This window comes from Erinaceus europaeus, chromosome 7 (assembly GCF_950295315.1).
Source record: "Erinaceus europaeus chromosome 7, mEriEur2.1, whole genome shotgun sequence".
Taxonomy (NCBI): domain Eukaryota; kingdom Metazoa; phylum Chordata; class Mammalia; order Eulipotyphla; family Erinaceidae; genus Erinaceus; species Erinaceus europaeus.
Window position 1 is genome coordinate 27,520,963 of NC_080168.1, and position 27,769 is coordinate 27,548,731.

Genomic DNA, 27,769 nt, shown 5'->3' on the forward strand with positions numbered 1-27,769 from the left:
CACATTAGATAGTTTACCGAACAACAGAAAATCATTTTTCACTGTTCTGGAGACTGGGAAGTTCAAGGTCAAAGTAGTGGTAGCTTCAGTACCTGGTGAAGACCACTTCCTACTCATCTAATGTGTTCTCATATGAAAGAAACAAGGCGTCTTTGGGGTTAAACCACTCATTTAATCATGAGGGCCTCTATATAATCTAATCACCTCACAATATCCGCCTGCACAGTATCATATTAACGATGGGGGGGTGGGAAGGACTAGGCTTCGATATATTCTTTGGATGGGATGAGGTGGGCGGGATGCATGGTTATTCAGTTTATTTTATTTCTTTTTTTCCTCACTTTTTTAATTATTGGACAAAGACAGAGAAAATGAGAGGGAAGGATGAGATTAAAGAGAGAGACAGACACCTGCAGCCCTACTTCACCACTCATAAAGCTTTCCCCCTGCAGGTTGGGGCCAGGAGCTTGAACCTGGGTCCTCACACATTGTAATGTGAGTGCTTAACCAGGTGCACCACCACCTGGCCCCTAAATACTCAGTCTTTTACATAGGGGCAAAAGCAATAGCAGCATAGATGTTTCATAGTTACCATGTCTGTCATCGCTGCACCCCCAGCAAATCAAATATTGGGACCAGCCACTCCCGAGTAGGTAGGGACTTTTAGCCCCAGGAATTTCTCAAGTCCCTCTGTCCACGAGCACCCGTGTTTGCACTTACCTGTGGCTTGGTGGGTTCCTGGAGTGATCCTAGTCTTACCTTATTGCTGAAGTCAAATATTAACAGAAAATTTGAACAACTATCCCAACAAAAGAATATGAACATTAACTGACAAATGGTTCTTAAATCAAACAACATCCTTCAGCTACATTAAAAAAAATTCTCAAGAAGTTATAGAAGGGAAGAAAAGTATGATCTCAGTGGCAAGTCAGTTATCACAATCGAGTTATAAGTTCTAGTTCTTCGTCATCTATAAATTCTTTGTGTTTTTCTTAGTTTGGTTTATAAGTAATCTCCATCTGGAATACTCTTTACAAACGTAGATGCCTAATTTTTAATTTTAATTCATACCCATGTTTAACATGCTACCAAATTCTTGGAGAGCATTATACAATTTAAGAATCTGGTCCAATTGCTATGTGGTCAATGTCTGAAAATGTATATGCCTGAGTCCTAGAATAGTTTATAGCAAGAGTACATACAGATTCTGAATACAAGGACAATCCTTTACTAACTTACCTGCAATTCATTGTAACTAAGAAGACAGCTTCCACTGTACCAAAGCTGATGAGAAAATGTAAAATCTACAATTTATGAACTTGTCACCTATCAGGAAATATTGAGGATTGGAAAAGTGATGTATTTTGCTGTTTTCCTGTGCAAAAAAGTGCCGTACTTTTCTGACAACCCAATAGGTATGGTAAGAAAGTAACAAATTTGGAATTTTCTCTGCATATGCTAAGAGTCTAATTAACAACATTTCTTCCAGTTCTAAAATTCATCAAAAACAATACTGTTTGGGAGTCAGGCAGTAGTGCAGCGGGTTACTGCACGTGGCGCAAAGCGCAAGGACCAGCTAAGGATCCCAGTTCACTATCCGGCTCCCCACCGGCAGGGGAGTCGCTTCACAGGCAGTGAAGCAGGTCTCCAGGTGTCTATCTTTCTCTCCTTCTATTTCTTTCTGTCCTATCCAACAACGACATCAACAACAATAATAATAACTACAACAGCAAAAACAACAAGGGCAACAAAAGGAAATAAATATCAAAAATAAACTTTAAAAAAGAAAAAAACAATACTGTTTGTTATAGAAAGCAGTCAAGTAAAGTCAATTGACAAACGAACTATAGTCTTTACTCAAATTATTTTTACAAGTGTATAACCCTTAATAGGAAAAGATTGCTTTTTATTTTAACATGTGCTTGTTAAATTCATTATCAGCTGCAGGGAGAGCTCTGGGTGAATAGATTTCATTCTTTAGAAATGTGATCGCATCATCCATCTCTAGTTTCTCCAGCTCCCAATTGTTAACCTTGTTAAAGGAAGGGAGGAGAAAAAAAACAGATTGTAAAAGGATAAAATAGAAAGGTTATTTTGAAATCCTGATACTATTGAAACATGAAATCAACTGCTTTTTAAAAAGTAAATGATTGGGGTGTCAGGCGGTAGCGCAGGCGGGTTAAGCACACGTGGTGCAAAGCAAGAACTGGCTTAAGGATCCCAATTCCAGCCCCCCATCCCCCCCCCCCCCCCCCCCGCTCCCCACCTACAGGGGAGTCGCTTCACAGGTGGTAAAGCAGGTCTGTAGGTGTCTGACTTTCTCTCCCCCTCTGTCTTCCCCTCCTCTCTCCATTTCTCTCTGTCCTATCTAACAACGATGACATCAATAACAACAATAATAACTACAACAATAAAAAGCAAGGGCAACAAAAGGGAAAATAAATAAATAAATATAAAAAAATTTTAAAAAGCAAATGATTTCTTATAATTACTTTTACTTTAAAGGCTTAGCTGAAAAATATTCTAACAGCAAAAATTATAAAATCTGCAAAGGTCCTCTAAAGGCTATAACTTTTTCCTCCACAGGGAGAAAATGTTATGTCCTTTGACTGTATTTAATAGATAATATTTTAAAAAAAGGTTCAATTATAGTCTGTTAAGTGAAAGTAAAAGATTTGGATGATTACATTGCCCATATGTGCAGGACCAAATGAATACCATTCAGATAAATTCCAACATTATATAAAAATGAATTTGTAGGGAAGGTTCTTGCTGTTTACAGAGCTATCTGTAGAGACTGTTCAAGAGATTCTGGTGCTCAGAATCAAAAGAGGCATAAGACAAAAGTAAGCAATTCCCCCCTTAAAAATCTGACAGCAGCCTTACTCTCATCAACTCAAAGTAAAATACAATCATTTTAAAAAATGAAAGATTGGGCTGCTGGAAAAGCCATGTCATATTTTTTAATCTTTTTTCTATGCAAACATGCATCATAACCTTTTACACAAGTCAATATATATTTTCTCTAAAGATGCAAGTTGACCAAATATAGCATTTAAAAAATCTAGTAAATACCAATAACTAGCTGTGTAGAAACTGAACCATGCGCCAACACACACACAATGACTAAACACAGTAACTAAATAAATTATTCCAGTATCGCTTATAGTTAGTAACCAACTTATACTCAACCACAACATCCCTAGAAAAACGTTCATCAGTAATTAAAGTATACTTCATTTGCAAGTATTTCTTACCAAGATCACATGGAAACCCATTAGTTTCAAATGACGCAATTTCATAGCAAAGAATCCTTTGGGGTGAGTTGAGTTCAAGCAGTAAACAGATCTAGGAATGCACAAAATAGCCACTCTAAAAACAAAAATACACAACAGGAGACTAGTTAATATTGTAATTACCATTTACAATTCTGCTGCATTTCTATCGCTTGAGGATTTCAAAGGTGAGGTCTCCATTAGCCATAGTCTTCAGTATTCACTACTTTCTTACTTGTTATTGGCCCCTGAAGATATTCTTTTTTTTTTTTTTGCCTCCAGGGTTATCACTGGGGCTTGGTGCCAGCACTACGTACGAATCCACTGCTTCTGGAGGCTATATTAGTGGTTTTATTTAGTGGCTGTTATTTTTATTGTTGTTACAGCTGTTGTTGCTGTTGGATAGGACAGAGAGAAATTGAGAGAGGAAGAGAGAAAGATAGACACCTGCAGACCTACTTCACCACTCGCAAAGCGGACCCCCCCCCCCCCGCTGGTGGGGAGCTGGGGGCTCGAACCACGATCCTTACGCCAGTCCATGCGCTTTGCACCATGTGCACTTAACCCACTGCACTATTGCCCAGCCCCCGAAGATATTCTTAAATAGGGTTCTATACAAACAGCTATCTTTTACTTCTATCAGTTATCTTTAGGATGATTACATTCTTCTTCAGAACAAAATTTCAGATGTGGAATCACCCATTTTGAAGCTTTCCTTGTGCAGTCCCAATGTTGTAAGCTAACTGTGTATTTTCTCATAGGAAATTTTGATGTGGCTAATATCAGATTAATGCTCTTGTACATACTAACTTTCACAGAGAGATTTAAAATCTAGAATGAGGAACTTGAATGTATAAAAAAAAATCCTAAGATAAAAGCAAGACAGGAAAAAAATGTGTGTCACAGAAACATACAAGGTGAAATTTGAGTTTTAATTGTTCTGGTCCTCTGCAAATATTAAATTGGGGGGGGCAGGAACACACTTGTCTGTGGTCCTACTTACTGTCTTCTCGTATGTTCTGGCAGGCAGAGGATACAGTATGAGAGAATGGGCATACTCTACCTTTCCATGCTTTAGACTGACAGCTACTATGTCTCAGAAAGAGAAAGATGATCTTTGAACAGGGTCAGAGGGAAAAAAAACATTTATCTGAGACTGCTCTCAAATATGTAACACTGGCAATTAAATGACCATAGGCAAAGAGAGCCAATGAATTTTGAAAATAAAGGACTATATATGCCAATATATATATATATATATATATAAAGATAGCCTATATATATATATATATATATATATATATATATATATATATATAGATAGCCAATGAATTTTGAAAATAAAGGACTATATATGCCAATGGAGAGAGATGGACAAATAAAAGTTTGCCTCCTCACATGTTCTTTTCTTTACCTCTCTACCATACTGTTGTGTATGTCCTCCAAAGCAGTGAGCACATAAGGGAATGAACTTCCTTCCTTAAAGGGTTCACTGTCTAATTACAGTGCCTGTGCTTAGGCTCTAAGTAGGGACAGACTAATGGGTGAGAAGTTTCAGTGCATTACAAGGTCCATGCAGGTAGATCTTAGTATTACTGCTATTTAACAAAAAGTCTTTGGGACTCTAAGACTTATGATATAAACTCAGATGACTCAGCAAATGAGCATATAAAAGCTACCTTTGAGTATCTGCAGAAGTAGCCACATCTAAGTCAGAAACTGGAAGCACTCGATTCGTGTTCGTATCCATTCTAATTTCAAAATCTAAAAGAAAGTGATTTTTATTAATCCTTCAAATAATGTTCAGTGAATTCAGTTCAAAATGAGCAATAATAATTAATACCAATAATATGACAACAGTAATGGCAACAGTTCAGACTATACTAAGCTCACCATGTACTTGACATGTGCTAGTCTGGGTTTCCCCTGTACCATTTCATTTATTTGTCACAGGAAATGTTTGAAGTAAATACCTAGAAAAGAAAAAGATTGGGACCTTGGTCTTGCCTGGGCCACCAGGTTCCAGATGCTACCATGATGGCAACTGGACTTCCCTGGGCAGATGACCCTACCAATATGTCCTGGACCTCTGCTTCCCCAGAGCCTTGCCCTACTAGGGAAAGGGAGAGACAGGCGGGAAGTATGGATAGACCTGCCAATGCCCATGGTCAGTGGAAATCTCAGGACTCCCCGGCTAGGGGGAATTTTTCGATGAGGTTCAGTAGAGTGGTGTGCAGTTGCTGAACCTCAGCAATAGCCCTGGTGGCAAAAAAAAAGACATATTTATTTATGACAAAGACAGGAGAAAGTGAGCTAGACTAAATCAAAGCCTCACTCTGGCACATGAAATGACAGGTGTTGGTATGCTTCTAAAAACTTCCCTTCTGTTTCATTAGTTTAATCCCCCCTGCTTAACACTATTCTATTTACATAACACTGCATTCTATTTATATAACCTCTGTTAACAAGCACCACACTCCCTCCAGGGCATTAGTGGTTTAATGGTAAAATTCTCACCTGCTCCGCCCCCTCTCCTTGTCACACCCTGATCCTCTCCTTGTCACACCCTGATATTCACCAGTCACTTTTCTCTCCACCCTTTCTATGTCACATCCTGTTCACGCCCTACTTGGGAAGTATATATAAAGACAACATTGTTCGTTTTAGTAGAGTTTAGCTTAGCTTGGTATAGATTGCGCTGCGTCCTGCATGAATAAAGAGATACTGCCTACAACTCAACCATGAGTCCCTGGTCGTCTGTTCACCACCGGGAAGCTAGCCCGGCCTGCTGGAGCTCCCGAACAAAAACAACAGACAGGGACTGAATTCAAAACCTTAAAGTGTTTGAAAGTCCAACACTTTATCCACTGTGCCACTTCTAGGGCTGCTAAGAAAAGTACTTTTATTACTGTCATTTTACAGATTAAAAAAAAAAAAATTAAGAAGAGGTCGGTAAGTGTCTAAATAAAGAGAGTGAGCATGCAAGGCGAGGCAGTAAAGCTCCAGAGTCTAAGTTATGCTACATGAAATTGCTACACAAAACTTCTGATCTTTTGTCAGAAAATGAAAAATGTATAAAATAAAGGGAAATTATATAAAGTTTCCATACCTACTTGATAATTATGTGGCAGCCACATGTGTTTTAAGAAGTAGCCATCCCCCAGAAGGATACTTAACACCTGCTCAGCCTTCTTATTGGAGGGTAATGGTGTGGAGGGCAGCTGGGGCAGCACAAACTCTACAGCCTTATAATGAGGGATATCAAGTTTTAGACAACGATCCAAAATATCAAGTTTGTTAGCATTCCTCTCCGTGTCACCTGAAACAGAGAAAGAATATTGTCAAGGGAAAAGAATGCTAGTCCCACCTTTAAGAAGTTGTTACTTTATCTGTATTTATTTTTTAAATTTTTATATTTATTTTCCCTTTTGTTGCCCTTGTTCTTTTATTGTTGTTGTAGTTTTTACTGCTGTTGTTATTGATGTTGTTGTTAGATAGGTCAGAGAGAAATGGAGAGAGGAGGGGAAGACAGAGAGGGGGAGAGAAAGATAGACACCTGCAGACCTGCTTCACCACTTGTGAAGCGACTCCCCTGCAGGTGGGGAGCCAGGGGCTCAAACCAGGATCCTTATACCAGTCCTTGTGCTTCGTGCCACCTGCGCTTAACACGCCGAGCTACTGCCTGACTCCCTTTATCTGTATTTATAAGTGTCTGATTATCAGAAAGAATCTGTTGCTCCTCTAAGCAGAATTTGAACTGGAGTTGGTGTATTGCACCAAAGTAAAAATCTCCAGGGTAGGGGTTGGGGGGAGGGTTCAGATCCTGGAACATGATGGCAGAGGAGGACCTAGACAGGTTTGAATTGTTATGTGGTAAACTGGGAAATGTTATGTATGCACAAACTTCTATATTTTACTGTCAACTATAAACCACTAATCCCCCAATAATTAAAAAAAAAAGAACCTGTTTTTCCCTTATCTCCAGTGTTTAGATCAACACCCTAGATAGAATATTAAAGGTTTAAAATGTCTATCAATTTGGGAGCTACTCTCTTTCCTGATCCAGTTTTCCAGTCCTTTTTCTAGCCATGACATCGTCTCCCCAGACAATAACTTGGGTCTACCTGCATATCAGATGTCAGGCTTAGAAAAAAGAGAAGAAGAAAAAAAAACAAAAACAAACACTAGTATAGCCATGGGCCCTTTGGAATATAACTATAATAGGCCTACTAACTATCTACAAAACGGAGACACCTAAATCTTCATCTGCCCTAATCCAGCCTTTAGGTTCATGATTAGTCAACAACCTGTTTGGTTTTATATGTTAACTTTTTTTTAGCCACCAGGTTCCATATGCTACCATGATGCCAACTAGACTTCCCTGGGCAGATGACCCCACCAATATGTCCTGGAGTCCTGCTTCCCCAGACCCCGCCTCACCAGGGAAAGAGAGAGACAGGCTGGAAGTATAGATTGACCTGCCAATGCCCACGTTCAGCAGAGAAGCAATTACAGAAGCCAGACCTTCCACCTTCTGCACCCCATAATGGCAATGGGTCCATATTCCCAGAGGGATAAAGAATAGAGAAGCTATCAGGAAGGGGATGGGATACAGAGCCCTGGTGGTGGGAACTGTGTGGAGTTGTACCCCTTTTATCCTATGGTTTTTTGTCAGTGTTTCCTTTTTATAAATAAAACTTTTAAATATATATATATATATATATAGGTTAGAAAACACCCAGGGATGTTAAAAACACAATATGATGAATTAAAGGCAAAGTTAGGATGAGAATTCAATCCTAGATTGAAGGCAGCTTCAAATAGATTACTGTGTGTGCTCTTCTGTGAAAATTTTGTGTATCTGGTCTGTTAATGCTTTATTCGAGTTTTTTGTTGTTGTTGTTGTTATATTTGTTTTTGTTTTTCCTTTCTCTGTTCTACTCTCTATTTTCGGTACCCTTTACTATGGAAATGCTGGTTTATAAAACTGTTGTTGTCACAAGTGTATAGTTTCCTATCTCTTCACACAGTTGGCTGTGTGACAACACCCTCCATGATTTTCATTTCCCTTCACAGTGGGACACTGGGTCAACTCCCTTCCACTCCCCTTTGATCTCCCTCCCTCTGAAACCCTTGAGTCTTTTGTAGTAAGTCATAGCTAATTAAAGCTTTCCTTTTGTTTTTTAAGTCCCAACTATGAATAAGGTCATCTAGTAGTAGATATGCTCCTCCTGTCTTATTTCATGTGCTTTTATCTGTTTAATATGAAAGAGCAGAAGTCAACAATTAACTTGCTTTCAGAGTAAACTCACTGCTTTCTCAACTACTTGTGTAACAAATTATACCCTTGCTATGAGCAATGTGTAACAAAAAGTGTCTATGTACAAAAATTGACTTTGTGTGGTTTTAATGTGACAGGTAAGCATTAGGGAGCGTATTTAGCTCTGATTAAGGCATAAAGAATTTGGGCCAAAGAAATGGTTCAGTGATAGAGTTCCGTACTCGCATGCCAAAGGCAGGTTCTATTCCTGCCACCACACAAATCATAGTTGAGTAGTGCTTTGATTAAACAGAACAGTCACAAATATTTAGAAAATAACAAAAAAGAAAAAAGCCAATGCCTGCGCATCTAGTATCTGAATAGGTACAGAAAATATAAATCAAAAAATAACTCCTGACTTTTATATGTAGCATCTGTCATCAAAGTAAACTCTGTAGGTTTGCTGACTTTTGACTTTACCATTATCCATCCTTTCCTCAGCAGTAGTATCTACTCTGAACCTTTCCATTAGCAATAATACAGTTGAACTGCCATTCAAGGGCTTGGGAGATGGCACACATGCCGCTGATTTGCATGCCCGAGGCTCCAGAGGTCTCCAGCTTAACCCCCAGCACCATCTGCCACAGTTGAGCAGTGTCTGGCCTCTCTATTGGGAAAATGAATAAATACAAGTGTCCCTATTTAAAATCACAAGACAGTTTCCGATACTGCCTTACCAGCCACCATTGTATACCAATAACTACCTGACGTCAGCAGCTCCTGGATGACGTCCTGTTTGAGTAGCTGATTCATAGGAGCCAGAGGAAAATGGTTCATTAAGCAAAGTGAGCACACAGCATTCAGCAGATTCTCAGAAGAGATGTGGAAAAGGTAACCAGTTAGAGCACTAGTCAGCACTTTGAGGAACCTAGAAAGGGAAAAAGAAAAGTCAATTTTCAAATACAAACAGAGACAATGAGGTGTCATAGTGACCAACAGCTTTATTCAAACCTCATCTTTCAGGTCAGGAAGCTATTTCAGACGAAAGCATATATTCAAGATTAGCAATTGCCATATGTCTTTCACAGGGTAAATGTTTTATAGGCTTTAACTCATTTAATTCCTATTAAAACACTCTGGTGTAGGTATTATTATCTTCTTTATTATACTGATAAACAGACAGGCTGAAAGTGGATGAGCAACTTGTCCAAGAACACACAAGCCATGAAACAGCAGAGATAACATCAGAGCACAAACTGTCAGGTTCCAGAGCCTTTTACCACTGTTAGATTTTTATAACAAATATATCTATAAGGTCTAGAATGCTACTGCAGTTTCATGAACAACTATAATACTGTCATTATCAATACCCTGTTAAAAAACTAACAAAAAAACTAGCAAGCCTCATTCTACAAAGCAGAGCTAATGTCATACAGTACAACAAAGAAGCAACACAGATCAAAATTAGATGAGGTCACTTATTCAAAGTGACAGTGCTAATCGATGGAGCAGAAACCCTCTAAACTCAGCTCAGCCTGAACCTTATACATAAGCTACTTATCATTATTGCTATTTAAAAAATGAATGCAAGGCCAGGTGGCGGCATACCTGGTTGAGTGCACGTTACAATGCCCAATGGCTAGGGTTCAAACCCCCAATCCCCACTTGCAGGGGGAAAGTTTTGCAAGTGGTGAACCAGAGCCAGACTCAGAAGAAAAGCAAGGCAGGTAGAGCATAAGAAGGCTGAATTGGGAGATGCTTCTCAGTCTTTATTAAATGACTATTTTGTGCCAGGTCCTGTTCTGTTTTCTGAATAGTAGTAACTTAGGTCTGGCTGTAGAAAGTTTTCCACTTGAGGAAGAGAAAGAAAGACACATTGACAAACAATTTGATGCTATGCCTTAAGGTTTCACTTTGGCCGAAATTTGTTTAAGACATGACAATACAGAGACTCTTTTTTAGGTTTTATTTATTTATTTATTCCCTTTTGTTGCCCTTGTTGTTCTTTTTATTGTTGTAGCTATTACTGTTGTTGTTGTTGGATAGGACAGAGAGAAATGGAGACAGGAGGGGAAGACAGAGAGGGGGAGAGAAAGACACCTGCAGACCTGCTTCACCACTTGTGAAGCGACTCCCCTGCAGGTGGGGAGCCAGGGGCTTGAACCAGGATCCTTATGCCAGTCCTTGAACTTTGCGCCATCTGCACTTAACCCACTGTGTTACCTCCCGACTCCCAATACAGAGACTCTGAAGAAAGTATGAAGGGGCGCAAAGCGCAAAGAGTATGGATCCTGGTTCAAGTCCCCAGCTCCCCACCTGTAGGAGTCACTTCACAGGCAGTGAAACAGGTCTGCAGGTGTCTTTCTCTCCCCTTCTTTGTCTTCCCCTCCTCTCTCCATTTCTCTCTGTCCTCTCCTCCTATCCAATATTGACACCAATAACAACAATAATAGCTACAACAATAAAACAATAAGGGCAACAAAAGGGAATAAATAAATATAAAAAAATTTAAAAAGAAAGTATGAAGGGAAGCACAGGAAATGCAGTTTGAAATTAATCTTTCAGGACAACGAAGAGGTCAGTAGACAGTTGCTTTTGAGTTGGCTCAGCATGACTACTTTTATTTATTTATTTTTGTTGCCTTTTTTGGTTTTTTATTGTTGTAGTTGTTATTGATGTCGTCGTCGTCGTTAGATAGGACAGAGAGAAGTGGAGAGAGGAGGGGAAGACAGAGGAGGGGAGGGAAAGATAAGACACCTGCAGACCTGCTTCACTGCCTATGAAGCAACTCTCCTGCAGGTGGGGAGCTGGGGGTCCGAACCAGGATCCTTTGTGCTTTGCGCTATGTGCGCTTAACCCGCTGCACTACCGCCCGACTCCCGAGCATGACTACTTTTGTAATGAACTACTTCAAAGGGATAGGGACATGACCCATACTTAATAATTTCTCTTTTGGAAATATGAACCTATCAGGGGAAAACACAGGGAAAAAAGTTGCTAGAGTCAAATTACTTGGTGGTAAAGTGATAATTGGTTAATCTTGCCTCACAACTCTGAACAGTTTTGGGTTACTCTTAAAGGCCTTTGTAATCTATATGTTCTTTTCTTCTTATTATTATTAGTGATTTAATAATGATCAACAAGGTTGTGGGATAAGACGGGTACAACTCCATACAATTCCCAGCACCAGAGTTCTTTGGTCCATACTCCCAGAGGGCTAAAGCATAGGGAAACTTCCAATGGAGAGGATGGGTTTCAAATTAGTAAGCTGATTGGATTTCAACACTGGGCTTAAATTGTTAATGCATTTCTAATAATAATCTTTTTCCTTTTTTGAAATATTAAATCACCTTGAATCTTAGACCAGGGAGAGCAGAAGTAACTGGTCTTGTCAGTATATAAGATACAGCTATTTGTAAACAGCATTAAATGACATAAGTCATGGTTAAGGTTTGTGTGGAACCTCTGGGGCTTTGCTGGTCTTCCTTCATGCTTCTTTTGATCCACACCATTTGATACTGCATCTGCTGAGCTTGACCAGATCAATGCAACCAGTGCCACCTCGACATGTTTCACTTAGGACTGTGTCCAGAGATGCTGGGCCTGGGATGTCAACCCTCCAGCTCCAATACTCAGATAAGATCTTTCCTAGCTCATAGGACCCCTTAGTTACATTTCAGGTGGTGCACTTCCTAACAAAAGTTACAGAACCTAGATATAGACCAGGGCCCATGAGATAGGGCACATATGAACATGTATCCATAAGTTAGGGGAAAATATATACCTTAAAGTAAAAGCACAGCATACCATAGTCAATAGTGACTCAGTAAGTGCAGCAAGCAAACAGAAAGACTTAAAAAGGACACCATAAAGTACCTAATCAAATATTTTCTACTTAGATCTAGATATCCTCCTTACCTACTTCCTATTTCACTTCCCTCAGTCACTCTAAGCCTAGCCCTATCAGGTAAAGTAAGGAGCCATATGCTCTTAATAAAAAAAATTAAAAAAAAAAAAGGCTGGCCTTATTCAAGGAGTCTTGGGGTTCCCACACAGACATGATGGACCTAGAACTCTACGAGATCCCTCTCACCACTGTCACTGGTCATCTCCATTAGGAACAAAATAATGGGCCCCTTTGTGGGTCCCTATTGGACCCTGCTCTCAATGTGGATCAAAAATGGGAGGGAATATTCTGCTCTCTGAAGGAAGATCAAACAACATATTCTACCTACTACCCAAGGAAGATGGATCCTGAAATTAGTGAAGCCTGGAATGTTCCTAGCCCTGACCACAAAATGTGAGCTCAGACCTACAGGGATGCAGAGGTTACATAGGCTCCTGTGCTGAAAATGGGCCCCAGATCAAATCAACTTGATTTACAGTTAATAATACTTATATACTTTTCCCATATTGGGGAGCTACTCTCTTCCCTGATCCAGCTTTCTAGTCCTTTTTCCAACTATGACACTATCTCTCCAGACAATAACTTAGGTCACCTGTATGTTAGATATCAAGCTTAGGCAAAATTTAGTAGGGTCATGAGGCCCCTTGGAATATACCTAAAATAGACCTGGCTAGCTTTTTCCAAAATGGAGACCTCCAAATCTTCATCTGCAATATTGCTTTATGTTCATGATTAGTCAACAATTTGTTCTGCCTTATATCTTAACTCTTTTTCAGCCACCAGATTCCAGACACTATCATGATACCTACTGGACTTCCCTGGACAGATGACCCCACCAATGTGTCCTGGAGCTCCGATTCCCCAGACCCCTGCCCCACTAAGGAAAGAGAGAGAAAGAAACTGGGAGTATGGATGGACCTGCCAACGCCCATGTTCAGTGGGGAAGCAATTATAGAAGCCAGACCTCCTACCTTCTGCACTCCATAATGACCTTGGGTTCATACTCCCAGAGGGTTAGAGAATAGGGAAGCTATCAAGGGAGGGGATGGGATACTGAGTTCTGGTGGTGGAACTGTGTGAAATTATACCTCTCTTATCCTATGGTCTTGTCAATAATTCCACTTTATAAATAAGAAAAGAAAAAAGAAAGAGAACACCCTAGCGATAACCCTGGAAGCAAGTAATAATACTTTTTTAAAATCTACTTATAACAGTATACACAGCACAAGTTAATTCTCATAAAAATCCAATTCAATTAGAAACAATTCTATGTATCTTCAACCTAATAGATGGAAGACTTGTGATACAGATAAGCAACTAGCCAAACATTAGTAGCTAATGAGTGGAGAGCTGGGATTTAAATCTAAGACTCTCCAGTCTGATTTCAATCACTCATCTGTGAAATAACAGTTCATATATTATTTCATGTTTTTAATAAACTTAACTGATCAAGAGAAGATGTTCTAGGGGAAAGCAGAAGTATAAAGGAGTCTGGCACATCTGAGGAACTGCTGTAGTTAGTAGAAACGCCAGATTGTGGTAAGAAACAAAATGAATCTAAAGTGGTAGTTTGGGGTCGAAGAAATAGTTAAGGTCAGAAGTGCCTAAGAACTCAGGGAATAAACTGGAAGAGAAGAATCTGAAACAGAATCTCCTATGCTAAACTAAGGGGAAAAAAAAAAACAGATATAAAGATGAATGACCACACGTGGCACAAAGCGCAGGGACTGGCGTAAGGATCCCAGTTCGAGCCCCCGGCTCCCCACCTGCAGGGGAGTCGCTTCACGGGCGGTGAAGCAGGTCTGCACGTGTCTATCTTTTTCTCCCCCTCTCTCTCTCTTTCTTCCCCTCCTCTCTCCATTTCTCTCTGTCCTATCCAACAACAAAAGCAACGTCAATAATGGCAATAATAACTGCAACGAGGCTGCAACAACTAGGGCAACAAAAAGGGGGGAAAATGGCCTCCAGGAGCGGTGGATTCATGGTGCAGGCACCGAGCCCAGCAATAACCCTGGAGGGAAAAAAAAAAAAAAAAAAGATGAATGACAACAACAAAAAGCAAGATCAAAGAACAGCAAAATTAAAGCAAGTTAAATTCTTTTTAATTCTTCATAAATAAGAAAACTATACTTCTCCAAATAGATGATGGCAGCTGTGGAAGCATTCACTTGTGGTAATTTATAGAATTCAGGGTGGCTTGTGATTAAACACACACACATACACACACACTGCACGCAATTAAAAAAAAAAAAAAGAACAAGTACGTACTCTTGGGTATGGCAACTGTTGACATGATTGAGAGAAGAGCATATGTGAAGAATACAGGTGATATTTTTCATGCTAAGGATGTCAGGTTCATCTATTATTTTCTTCATAAAGGTGTCCAATAAGTGAACGGGTCGAAAACCGAGATTTTCAAAGACAATGAGGAGAAAAATTACCTAGAAGAGAAGGGAAAATAAATAATCCTGTAAGCCTACATTCACTCAATAAAATGATACTGAAGTTGGGGGGGGGGATAGCACAATAAAAGAGAGTTAACATAATACTTTATAAAAATTATCATATGCTCAGAAGCCAGACCTTCCACCTTCTGCATCCCACAATGACCTTCGACCATACTCCCAGAGGGTTAAAGAACAGGAAAGCTATAAGGGGAGGGGATGGGATACAGGAGTTCTGGTGGTGGGAATTCTGTGGAGTTGTACCCCTCTAAACCTATGCTTTTGTCAATGTTTCCTTTTTATAAATAAATAAATAATCATATGCTGTAATAAGTTTGCCCTCAAAATAATTTAAGCGTTATAATCTGATAGAGAATATTCTCTTAGAAAAGAACAACCATTTTTTCCTCATAAATCCTGCTAATTTTTGAATTAGGAAATCTAGCCAGCAAGCGACTTCTTTTTTTAAGTTAAGAACCAGAGCGTACAATAGTTTCCATACATCTATTCCAGACCTGCTTCACTGCTTGTGAAGCGGCCCCCCAAAAAAAGCACACACACAGGTGGGGAGTCAGAGGCTTGAACCAGGATCCTTATGCTTCGTACTATGTGTGTTTAACCCAGTGCACTACTGCCGGACCCCCATGGAAGTTATTTTGCATAATCACTATGCTATCTCTCCAGGCCCTCAGATGATCTCTCACTCCTTTCCTGATTCTTCCTACAGTTGCTATTTCTCTTTCCAAAGAGACTTTCTATACACTTTCTATAGCACACTCTAAATTCTCCCTAACCTTTAACATAGGTTAAGCCTGGAGATTAGCACAATTACTACAACTTACTACCCAAAAAATAAATAAATAAAATAAACAGCTGCTTCACTTGAATGTTTATACTATTAAGACAGCCTATGAATTTAAAAGGTCTGACATTGAAGGAAACAAGCATATTCTTATTAGTAGAAAATAGATTCAATCATTGGCTAATGAATTTTATTCTTCAAAAGGTATAGAATTGTCACATCACCATCTTTATTAATCTAAATATAACAACAAAAAAAGTAAAACAAATATTTCTGATTCTTCAAAGTACCCTAACCTTTTTAAAGAACAAATTGTAAATGCAAAATTTTTTTCTCAGACCACAAGACAGTCAGATAATGACAGTATATTAACAAGTAACCCACAGATGGATATAATAAAGAGGTTATAGATTAATTGTCATACAAATAGACTTTCATTCCAGAAGCACCAAGGCCCTAGGTTCAATTCCCTGTACTATCATAAGCCAAAGTTGAGCAATGCACCAAAAAAAAAAAGAAGAAATAGTTAGATAGCAAAGAAGATAAGAGAGGGAAGAAAAGAAGAGAAAATAAAAGTAAAGGAAAGAAAAGAAATAGGAAGGAGGACAGAAGAAAAGCCAATTTAACAGTGGAGTATTTTGGCATCTTGACTGCTATAAAGCTAATAGGGACACTCAAGCTTCAAATTAACTAGCATGTGTTATCAATGAGTATACGTTTCTAAAGCTTACTTTAAACTGTCTGCACACTTACTTGCTTCAATTTCCAGACATCAAATGTTACAGTTATATAATCTGCTATTGCTCTGAAAAGATCTGAATTATAGTACCGGAGATCTCTGCAAGACTGCATTATATTTATCAACACTTTCAAAGGACAGCCATGGATAGTACCTTTAGGAAGAAGTTAAAACAAAAAATTATCAAATGACTTTAAGTGTATGATCAAATATACCTAAACTCAATACTTTTGTTTCTTTAAAAAAACAAGAGCACTGGGGGTCAGAAGGTGGCACACCATGCTAAGCACATACATCACCATGCCCAGGGACTGAGGTTCAAGTCCCAGGGCAGAAGCAATGCTGCAGGTGTCTCTCTCCTTCTCTATCTTTCCTCCCCCCTCAATCTTTCTGTCTCAATCCAAAACAAAGAAAGAAAAAAGAAGTTAAGGTAAAAGAAACCACCAAAAAAAAAAAAAAAAAAAAGATAGCAAAAACAAAACAAACAAAAAGAAACACCTACAGGTCCTAAGAAACAAGGACAGCAAGGGAAAACACCCAATGAAACTTGAATTGGGCGCATTATATTGTCCAAATCAAGAGACTCTGGAGGAAAGAGATAGAAAACAGAGAGGGAAAGGGAAGATGATGAGGGAAAAAAAAGAGAGACACCTGCAGCATTACTTCACCACTTGTGCTGTGATCCCCTGGCAGGTAGGGCCCAAGGGGCTTGAACTCGGGTACTTGTGAATAATAATGCATGCACTTTACCAGATGTACCACTGCCTGGCCCCCAAGGAGATTGGTTCTACAGCTATATCAACTGCAATTTGATCTTCCCTATTAGTTTTTTTTTTTTTAAATAATGAGACCCTCAAGTTTGTTTTGATTTGGTTTCATCTGATTTTATGCAAAAATTGAACTTGAAAATTTTTACATAGTCAAAAAAAAAAAAAAAACCTTATGGTAAAAAAAGAGCTTAGATTTAACCATATCAGCAGGTATTTTTCACATAACAATAAAGTTTTTAAGAGGAAAAAAAACATAGGACAGTATTTCAGATGTTATAAGTCATGAAAGAAAAATTCCTCTTACCTATGACCTTTTTACTGCATTCATTCAGAAGTGGAATAGAACGGTAATTCATGGCAGCTAGTACCTCAAACATACGCTGGCTATTCAAGACAGAAAATCTGTCTAATTCCCTCAAGGCTTTCATCTAAAGAAAAACAAACTTAAATATAATTTATGGTCTGTGGAAAAACAAAATATTTTATATTATTATTATTATGCCTTCAGGGTTATTGCTGAGGCTCGGTGCCTGCCCTACGAGTCCACTGTTCCTAGAGGCCATTTTTCCCATTTGTTTTTGTTGTTGTCATTATTATTATTGCTGTTGTTGTTGGATAGGACAGAGAGAAATCGAGAGAGGAGGGGAGACAGGGAGGGGGAGAGAAAGACAGACACCTGCAGACCTATTTCACTGCCTGTGAAGAGACTCCTCTGCAGGTGGGGAGCTGGGGGCTTGAACCAGGGTCCTTACAGCAGTCCTGCACTTCACGCCACTGCGCTTAACCCACTGCACTACCACCCGACCCCCAATATTTTAAAGAAATAAAAGACAAGGAGCTGGGGAAACAGCATAATAGTTCTAGAGAAGATTTTCATGCCTGAGGCTCTGAGGTCCCCAGTTCAGTTCCCAGAACCACCATAAGCCAGAGCTGAGCAGTGTATTTCTGCATCTCTTTCATGAAAACAAATAAAATGTAAAAGGAAAAAAAGAGCAGGAAGAAAATGGCTCAGACAAAAAGATATATAAATGGGACCGGGTGGTGGCGCATCTGGTTGAATGCACATGTTACAGTGCTCAAGGACCCAGGTTCGAGCCCCTGGTCCCCACCTACAGAGGGAAAGCTTGGCAAGTGGTAAGCAGGGCTGCAGGTGTCTTTCTCTCTCCTTCTCTTATCTCCCCTACCCTCTCGATTTCTGGCTGTCTCTATCCAATAAATAAAGGTAATAAAAAAAAAAGATATATAAATGACCATATATAAAAGTGTCTACAGATAGCTACTAGATAGCTAGGTAGATAACCAAATACAAATCTATTCCTAATATTTCACTTTAGCAAAGCAATCCTAACGATACAATAACTGGTTTTCAGAAGTGGTAACAGCTTGCAGAAACTCTTTTTTTTCTTTTTTTCCTCATCTCAGGAACTATAGTAAAGTGAGGTGTTGTTTACCTCTAATTTCCTCTTAAGAGAAGTGGGTGCATCTTTTCCAATACATCTCATCAGAGTTTGTAATGTAAAGATTTCTTCTATATTCCAAAGTTGCTGGTCAACGAGGATCCTGCCATCAAACACAACAACTACTACAGTCTTAAAATCTTAAAACCAGAAGAGAAAACTCAAAAGTCATTTGGGCCAGCTCCTACCTCTTTTTTTAAATTTTATTTTTATTTATTTATTTATTTTGCCAGCTCCTACTTCTAGGCAAAGAAGACGAATCCCATAAATAGGAGCTATGTGCCCAAGAGATTGTAATAGTGAAAGATCCAGGGCCAGCCTAACACCAGTCTCTCTCACATTCTTCTGCTGTGTCCTTATTATTTATCTGAAAAAATCACATTAACAGATGACAGTAAGGTATCCCAATGCATAGTCAATGGAAAAAAAAATTAAATGTTCTTACTGACCTATGCCATTAGATCAGCTCATTGATTTTACAGCTCATCAACTGAAAACTCCTTTTCAAACCAGATTAGTGTCAGATGTCTACCCAGTGCCCAAATACCCACGGTGAAGTAAATGCATATCAATTCTCCACCAGCTCACACCAAAGTGAGCTGTATGTACATCAAAGCTACCTATCTTCTTTTTTATTTAAAATTTTTTATTTATAAAAAGGAAACACTGACAAAACCATAGGACAAGAGGGGTATAACTCCACACAATTCCCACCACCAGATCTCAGTATCCCATCCCCTCCCCTGATAGCTTTCCTATTCTTTAACCCTCTGGGAGTATGGACCCAAGGTCATTGTGGGAGGCAGAAGGTGGAAGGTCTGGCTTCTGTAATTGCTTCCCCGCTGAACGTGGGCCTATACTCTTCTTTTATGCTGAGTGCCAAATGCTTATTATTTCATGCTTTACCTGAGCCAGAATTAGGTTTTCAAATTTAATCTGATATTAGTGACAATGACTATTGATGAAAATGTCAAAGCCCACCCCCGACTCCCACAAAAACAGTTCAGCTTTCATCTTGGTTTTAGATTCAAGATAAAAGTAGAAGAGAGAATCCTACATGAAGAGTAAGAGATCTCACCGCAACCCTGCCTGAAGAGCATCCACGTTCTTGCACGGCTCCATGGCCTCTAGAGTGGCTGACAGAATTGCAAGGCCTTTCCCATCACACTCATTGATACGTTCCTATAAAAATGTAAACAAATTTACAAGAGATGCTACAGATGAGCTCATTGCAGACATCTCACCCAAGAAAAAACAAGAGTTGTTATTTTCAATGAAATGGTTATATCAAAGTAGCATGTCAGCCTATAGTAAACTGCATCATTAGAAAACAGATACCAGGTATAAGTGAAGTCTGCAAGTCACTGATAAACACCCTTGTAGGTAACACCTTTATAGGTATGTTTTGGTTTTTTTTGTTGGTTTGTTTTACATTCATCGCTATCACTGAAAAATTCACTCAATATTTACTAATTACAGCTCCATGATTCTGAAGTAACTTTTATCAGACATTATTCCCAACTCTTCTAAAAATCCAATCATCATGAAGACAAGCATAGCAATGTAAGAGCTATTGTGACATATAAGGAAAACTCCCACCCTTCAAGAACCTCAGATAGATATGCCATCATGATTTCTTTGACTACTTCTGAATATCAAACTGTAACTTCATCATGAAACTTCTGATTTATAACTGCCTTGGCAATTTACATCCACTGCCTGTCTCAGGAGGTTAGAGTAATAATTTAAAATCCAGGAATGGCAGTGGGCATTAATTTGGAAAGTAAGTATCAGCACAGCTTACCTAGTGCTTAAGTACAGCTTCTACACCTCACAAAAGTAGTTGTGATTATATCTGAAGAATCCTGGGCTGAAGAAATAGGCTCCTTGGCTCAAATTGGGTAACAAAAAAGAACCAGATAATGACAAGAAATTAACAAGGCAGGGGAGGAGGCGGGGAACCTCAAACATAGGAGCTTCCAAAATCATTTAAAACATTCCCCACTGGCATCTGCTATGCAGTGACCATTTGATTGTGTATTTGAAGTGCAAATAAAACGATGACAGACTGTCTCTACATCACAGCTAGTCACTGAGAAACAATCATACATATACTTATTCTGACTGCAAATATGCAGGGCTCATGTCTCACCAATGCAGATTTGATATCAAAGTAAAACAACTGTTCAAAATCTAGTTGGAGGGAGTCGGGCTGTAGCGCAGCGGGTTAAGCGCAGGCGGCGCAAAGCACAAGGACCGGCATAAGGATCCCGGTTCCAACCCCTGGCTCCCCACCTGCAGGGGAGTCGCTTCACAGGCGGTGAAGCAGGTCTGCAGGTGTCTGTCTTTCTCTCCCCCTTTCTGTCTTCCCCTCCTCTCTCCATTTCTCTCTGTCCCATCCACCAACGACGACAACAATAATAAATACAATAATAAAGCAACAAGGGCAATGAAAGGGAATAAATAAATAAACATTAAAAAAAAAAATCTAGTTGGAGGGCGGAGGAGATAGTATAAGGGGGGAGGGGGGAGATAGCCTCATGGTTATGCAAAAAGATTCATGCCTGAGGCTTCAAAGTCCCAGCACTGACATAAACCAGAGCTAACTGGATGAAAAAAAAAGTTAAAAATAGATTAAAAAAAAAAACAATGGGGCCAGGTGGTGGGGCACCTGCTTGAACACATATTCCAATGGACAAGGACCAGGGTTCAATCCCCAGCCCTTACCCACAGGCTTACTAGTGTGGAAGTAGTGCTGCAGGTATCTATCTTTCTCACTCTATGTTCCCCTCCCTTTAGACTTCTATCTGTTCCCAAATTAATAAAATATTTAAAGTAAAAGCATCGCTGACCAGGTAAAACAATCAACTACATTCACTTCTAAATAATTCTTTAAGGAGCAGGCTATTAAACAGACATGGACATTCTACGGTTCAACACATGGACATAAAAAAAGGAAAATTTTTCTTGGTTGAAACATGAAAAGTACAGTCATGTAAAAAAAATTAAAAGTTAAGAGTTCTCATTTATCTATGAAGCCTGAGTCCTACACAACAGACTATCTGTCAAATTATCCTCAGCAAATTCCTGTCTTCTAAAAATTATTTAATTACAATCTGGGGTTTTCACTTAGGATAAATGGTTATTTCAAGTAGCTATCCTCACATCTGGGGTTACTATGGGGACACTGAGCAGAACACTGACCACCACCACCACCCCTAAAAATGACTCCACCCAGTTTCAGCCTCCGTCCAATTTTATCCTACTTTCAATTCACTTCCCACCGTGCTTTTGACCCTGGCCTTAAAATACTTTTAAACAGGGCCAAGTGGTGGCGCATCTGGTTGAGCACATGTTACAATGCACAAGAACACAGGTTTGAGCATCTGGTCCCCACCTGTAGGAGGAAAGCTTCATGAATGGTGAAGCAGTGCTGCAGGTGTCTCTGACTTTCCCTCTCTATCACTCCCTTCCCTCTCGATTTCTGGCTGTCTCTATCCAATAAATAAAGATGATAAAAAAAAAATTAAATTACTTTTAAACAATCACTATGCCAATAGAATAAATTCAATCTCCTCAGCCAGGCATAAAAGGATCTTTAGAATAGACCCGTGTCCCAGTTTTTTGTCTTACCACTATACTCCTGACCATTCTTCTTTGACTACCAGATACACAATATCCTCTTGACTTCCTCCAGCAACCTCATTGATGCATTTCAGTTACACGGAACTTCTACCTGCCCCAGATGTGCCAGACTACTCAGTAGTGGTGGATATATAATGTTCTTGGCTTGAAACACCACACCTTAACAAACTGCCAGTCATTCCCCGGACTCAGTGTAAACATCACTGGACCTAAATCCTAGTTTTAGCAGGGTTCAGGCATTTGTTCAACCACTCTGCAAATATTTATCAAGTGCCAATAGTGACATTAGTAGACATGTTATCTTAAGCAAGTTTCTTAACCTCTTGAAACCTAATCTTCCTAATTATTGGTAGGATGATAGAAATTTCTTATTTTTTAAAGAACTTTTCATTTATTTATTTTTTAAAAATAGTCGTCCCCCCCCCTCGTTTGAGCCCTTGGCTCCCCACCTGCAGGGGTGTCGCTTCACAGGCAGTGAAGCAGATCTGTATATGTCTATCTTTCTCTCCCCTTCTCTGCCTTCCCCTCCTCTCTCCATTTCTCTGTCCTATCCAACAACGACGACATCAATAACAACAACTATGACAATAAAACAACAAGGGCAACAAAAGGGAATAAATTTAAATTTTAAAAAAGCCTCCCTTTTGTTGTCCTTGTTGTTCTGACAGTAATAATTTCTATTTTGAAAGGCTGCATCAATGACGATGACATGAAGCAATATATGCAAATACTGTACACCTCTCTACTTCAAATACTAACTATGTACATAACCCCCTACACTGCCCTCCTTCCCATTTTGAACACCTTCCTCTGACTGGGCTTGCAAACTCTATTATACATAAGACTGAATTTTTCTTTCATCAGATCAAAAACAATAATGTAAACATTCTTTTGTCCACAACTATATTCTCCTATGTTCAGTATAGTACCTCTAACAAAGTAAATTGATCATTAGCCATTTTTATAATAGTCACACATTTTTCTGTCTTCCCTGATAGTCTTTAAGATCAGGAACTTTGCCTTTTATAGCTTTATATCCCTAGTGACAAATGTAGAATCGAAGAGCTGACAGTCAGTAATTTACCACAAGCATGAATGAATCTACCAGCTGTGACTTTAGCAATGCTGTTTAACAACTAAGTTCATCTGGAAAACTGAATACCTTGTTCAGAGAATTAAATAAGATTTTATGAGATAAATACCTTATAAGTAAAAAAGGAATAAGTACTCAATAAATATTAGCTCCCTACACAACTTAGCATTTCACTTTAATTTTTTTCCCCTTTTGTTGCCCTTGTTTTATTGTTGTAATTATTATTGTTGTTGTTATTGATGTCATCATTGTTGGATAGAACAGACAGAAATGGAGAGGGGAGAGAAAGATAGACACCTGCGCACCTGCCTCACCTCTTGTGAAGCAACTTCCCTGCAGGTGGGGAGCCAGGGGGCTCGAACCGGGGTTCTTATGCCAGTCCTTGTGTTTGGTGCCACATGCACTTAACCCGCTGCACTACTACCCAACTCCCTTACTTTAAATTTTACAAGAGATCTAACAATGGTTTACAAGATTCTAAGATTACTGATCCATTCACCATCAAACTTCGGTGCCACTACCTTAATAGTTCTCACAGAGGGTTAATTTTTTTGGATATATATATACATATATATATATATATATGTATATATATATATATATATATATTTGCAAGACCATGTACAGCTTTTTCATGTATATTTTTCACCTCTCCTTTTAGTTTATTAACTACTACTTGAATGTGGAAAACAAAAATAGGGCAAACCTTCCTAAAAATTTCTATAGCAAAAGGAAATCCCTGCTAAATATATGCAGAAATACACAGGAAACAAGCAATCCACTGGTAGAGTCTTTCAGTGAGGCTACATCTCCATTCCTCTTGACCCTCTCAAGACAATCCAAACAGAATAAGTCAATTCTCCTTTTTCACTTTACCTGGACCACCCTTAGCAAAGTCTGTACCAGCAAAGTGTGCTGAGGAATTCCAAGCTTCACCACAGCATAAAGACTGGAGACCAGCTGGTTAAAGTATATGACCATAGCTTCCTGCATCACTTGTTCACATAGCTGGCAAAAGGCAGGATGGTTAAACATCAGTTGTTTTTCAGTGCGTATCTGGTCATCGGACATCCTTTTGGCAATTCTCCACATTGCTGAAAAATATTTACTACTAGGTAATGTAGGATCTTCTACAAATATATCTAACACGTCACTCAGGGAATTACACTCCTGAAACAGCTTTCTATTGTCAGTATCAGTTGGTTTTGTTTCCTTGGTGAAATCATCTTCATTGGAAGTTTCATGATGAACACTTCTTTTCTTTACTCCATCATCAGAGATTAGAGCTTGTTTTGAATACAAAGACAGTTTTCTAAGACAAAGGTGTTTGTCAACTTCAAAGGCTGTTACAGTACTTATTGGCTTTGTTTGAGTGGTATAACTGTTTGATTTAAATAGTGAGGCAGTCCGAAAGAGATGTCTATTAGATGTTTGTATGCTGTAATTAGAGTTATTGAAGAGATGACTTTTTGGGTTCCAGCTCAAATAAACTGTTGCTGGTCTACAAAACCTGAGGGGATATAGTTTCATGGTTCTGCTCATTGGAACAGCAATACTGAGTTGTTGGAGATTCCACAGAAAAAAGCCTGCTTTGTTATGCATTTTTCTTTCCACACAAGCACACTCAAATGGTTTGAAGACGTCAATAACACAAGGTTGCTTCCACTAGGGAAAGAGAACATGTGCCATCATTTTTCCTGTAAGAGACAGGGTTGTAAAAAGAGTAAAATCAAAACAAAACTTCTACCTCAAGAAATGATACACACTTAACAAAAACAAAAGTGGTAATCATGGAGTTGTTCATGATTTACAGTAAAACTACCATTATGTGATCCTTCCACTTCTACTATTAATGTGTACACTTTCAAAGTAATAGTAAGTGAGCTTTTTAAAAATGTATCAATTCAAAAATATTATTTCAATGTCCTACTATGTGTAGTACAGACACTATCCCAAATGTAATGTGGGGGCTGAGGAGATAGTATAATGATAATGCAAAAGAAAAGAAAAATATGCCTGAGGCTCTGATATGCCAAGTTCCATCTCCAGCACCACCATAAGCCAGAGTTGAGCAGTGCTCTGGTTAAAACTAATTAAAAAAAAAAAAGTAAGTAAATAAATAAATGGAACATGGAAGTGAACAAAGTTGGCTTATGAGGGCAGAGAACTGCATTATCTGTGCAGTAAGTTGTATGCACATATATATTTAAGTATGAAAGTACATTCCCACAACCCCTCCAATATGTCCTGGAGCTCCACTTCCCCAGAACCCTGCCCCACTAGGGAAAGAGAGAGGTAGGCTGAGAGTATTGATCCACCTGTCTATGCCCATGTTCAGTGGGGAAGCAATTACAGAAGCCAGACCTTCCACCTAATGCGTCCCACCATGACCTTGGGTCCATACTCCCAGAGGAATAAAGACTAGGAAAGCTCTCAGGGGAAGGGATGGGATAGGAAGCTCCAGTGGTGGAAATTGTGTGGTGTTGTAGCCCTCTTATCCTATGGTTTTGTCAATGTTTCCTTTTTATAAATAAAATAAATCTTTAAGAAACAGAAAAGAAAAAAAAAAGAAAGTACATTCCCAGGAATTATACTCCAAAAATCCTACCATGTTGTGAACCAACGTCGAGTCAATTTAAAAAATAAAATCAGGGAGTTGGGTGGTAGCGCAGTGGGTTAAACGCAAAGCGCACTGGCCTAAGGATCCCGGTTTGAGCCCCTGGCTCCCCACCTGCAGGGGAGACGCTTCACAGGCGGTGAAGCAGGTCTGCAGGTGTCTTTCTCTCCCCCTCTCTGTCTTCCCCTCCTCTCTCCATTTCTCTCTGTTCTATCCAATAACGACAACATCAATAACAACAACAATAATAACCACAACAACAATTTTAAAAAAAAGACAACAAGGGCAACAAAAGGGAAAATTTAAAAATATAATATAATAATGGGGGAGGGCTGGGCTGTAGCACAGAGGATTAAGTGCATATGGAGGACAATGCAAGGACTGGTGTAAGGACCCAGATTCTAGCCCCTCCCCCGCCAATACCCCCACCCCAGGCTCCCCACCTGCAGGTGGGTTGGGGGTGGAGGGAGTTGCTTTGCAAGCTGTGAAGCAGGTCTCCAGGTGCCTTTCTCTCCTTATTTGTCTTCCCCTCCTCTCGATTTCTCTTTGTCCTATCCAACAACAACAGCTATAACAACAATAACAAGGGCAACAACAAGGGCGGGAAAATGGGGCAAATGGCCTCCAGGAGCAGTGGATTCGTAGTGCAGGTACCAAGAGCCAGCGATAACCCTGGAGGCAAAAATATAAAATAAAATTATGATATTAAGTGAAGAAAGAGAAAGAAAATTTCCAGTAAACTGTGAAGGCAAAGCCCAGCAATATGGGTTTTACTCTTGTTTAGCATTTTTAACGGGACTGTGTTTATTTTGAATATAGACAGAGAGAAATGGGTAGGAAAGGGGGAGAAAGAAACCTGCAGCTCACCTACACTGCTCACGAAGCTCCCCCCCCCAGCTCGGCCAGCAGGTGGGGCCTGGGGGCTTGAAGCTGGGTCTCTGCACTGTAAGGTGTGCACTCTTAGCAAAACGTACCAACACTAGGCCCAGCAATCTGGGTTTTAATAAACCTTTCGGGTGGCTCTAACATGCACACAAATTTGCAAACCACAAGACTCTGTTCTTATGATCTATACAGGGTCTTCAATAGATTAACAATATTTTTAGGAAGCATCTGAATTTGCCTGTCATTTTAAGGGATTCAGGCCCATAACTTTATTTGTGTCACCAGCAAATGACCACACCAATTGCTGCACCATGTTATCATCCTATCATTAAAGGACTTTTTTACGGTGAGAGGGAAAGGAAAAAAAAAACAACAACAACAACAAATGAAGTGGAATTCTGATGGAAAATGTTTAGCAAAGTTTTCTTACATAAGAGATTTCACATTAGCATCCCCTCGACGAAAATGATTAACTTAAAAATAGATGGAATGGATTATAAATGGGGCTTGGGACAATCTGAAGAGAAAGAAGTGAGTGATGTGTGCAGAAGCCCAGAATTTGTGAAACAGATTTACATCCAGTCTGTCATCACTCGAACCGACATCGGAAACGCGTCCTCTCGAAGGTATGTCATCCAGTATTAACCCGCATCCTTAAATTTATTGCCCAGGAAAACTGCGAAAGTACTCCCCCAAGGTAGCCGCCTCCGCTCACCCTTCACTCACCTTCGGTCGGGACACCACATTAGCTACAGGCGGCCGCCATGACAGTTTCCTGGGACCACGTGTGTCTGCGCGTATCGCGAGATTGTACGGGAAGCCGCCTAGGTCCAAAATAATACGTTCGTGAGATCTGCATTGCAAGAGTTGGAAAA

General features: G+C 39.5%; 1 protein-coding gene across 2 annotated transcripts; it reads right to left on the minus strand.

The window, feature by feature from the left end:
* Positions 1 to 1,832: 1,832 nt before the first annotated feature.
* On the minus strand, positions 1,833 to 27,746 carry FASTKD2 (FAST kinase domains 2). 2 transcript variants are annotated; one of them, XM_016186896.2, is made up of 12 exons: positions 27,621 to 27,690; positions 24,269 to 25,089; positions 19,733 to 19,836; positions 18,649 to 18,757; positions 17,502 to 17,625; positions 16,442 to 16,581; positions 14,711 to 14,883; positions 9,300 to 9,463; positions 6,385 to 6,594; positions 4,955 to 5,039; positions 3,258 to 3,372; positions 1,833 to 2,032 (listed from the first exon to the last, which is right to left on the minus strand). In XM_016186896.2, the coding sequence occupies exons 2-12, from the start codon at positions 24,992 to 24,994 to the stop codon at positions 1,907 to 1,909; spliced, it is 2,076 nt and encodes a 691-aa protein (XP_016042382.2). In that variant the 5' UTR covers positions 24,995 to 25,089; positions 27,621 to 27,690; the 3' UTR covers positions 1,833 to 1,906. The 2 variants fall into 2 exon arrangements, with proteins under 2 accessions (XP_016042382.2, XP_060050029.1); XM_060194046.1 differs by lacking the exon at positions 24,269 to 25,089 and having other exon boundaries at positions 27,621 to 27,746.
* Positions 27,747 to 27,769: the final 23 nt, after the last annotated feature.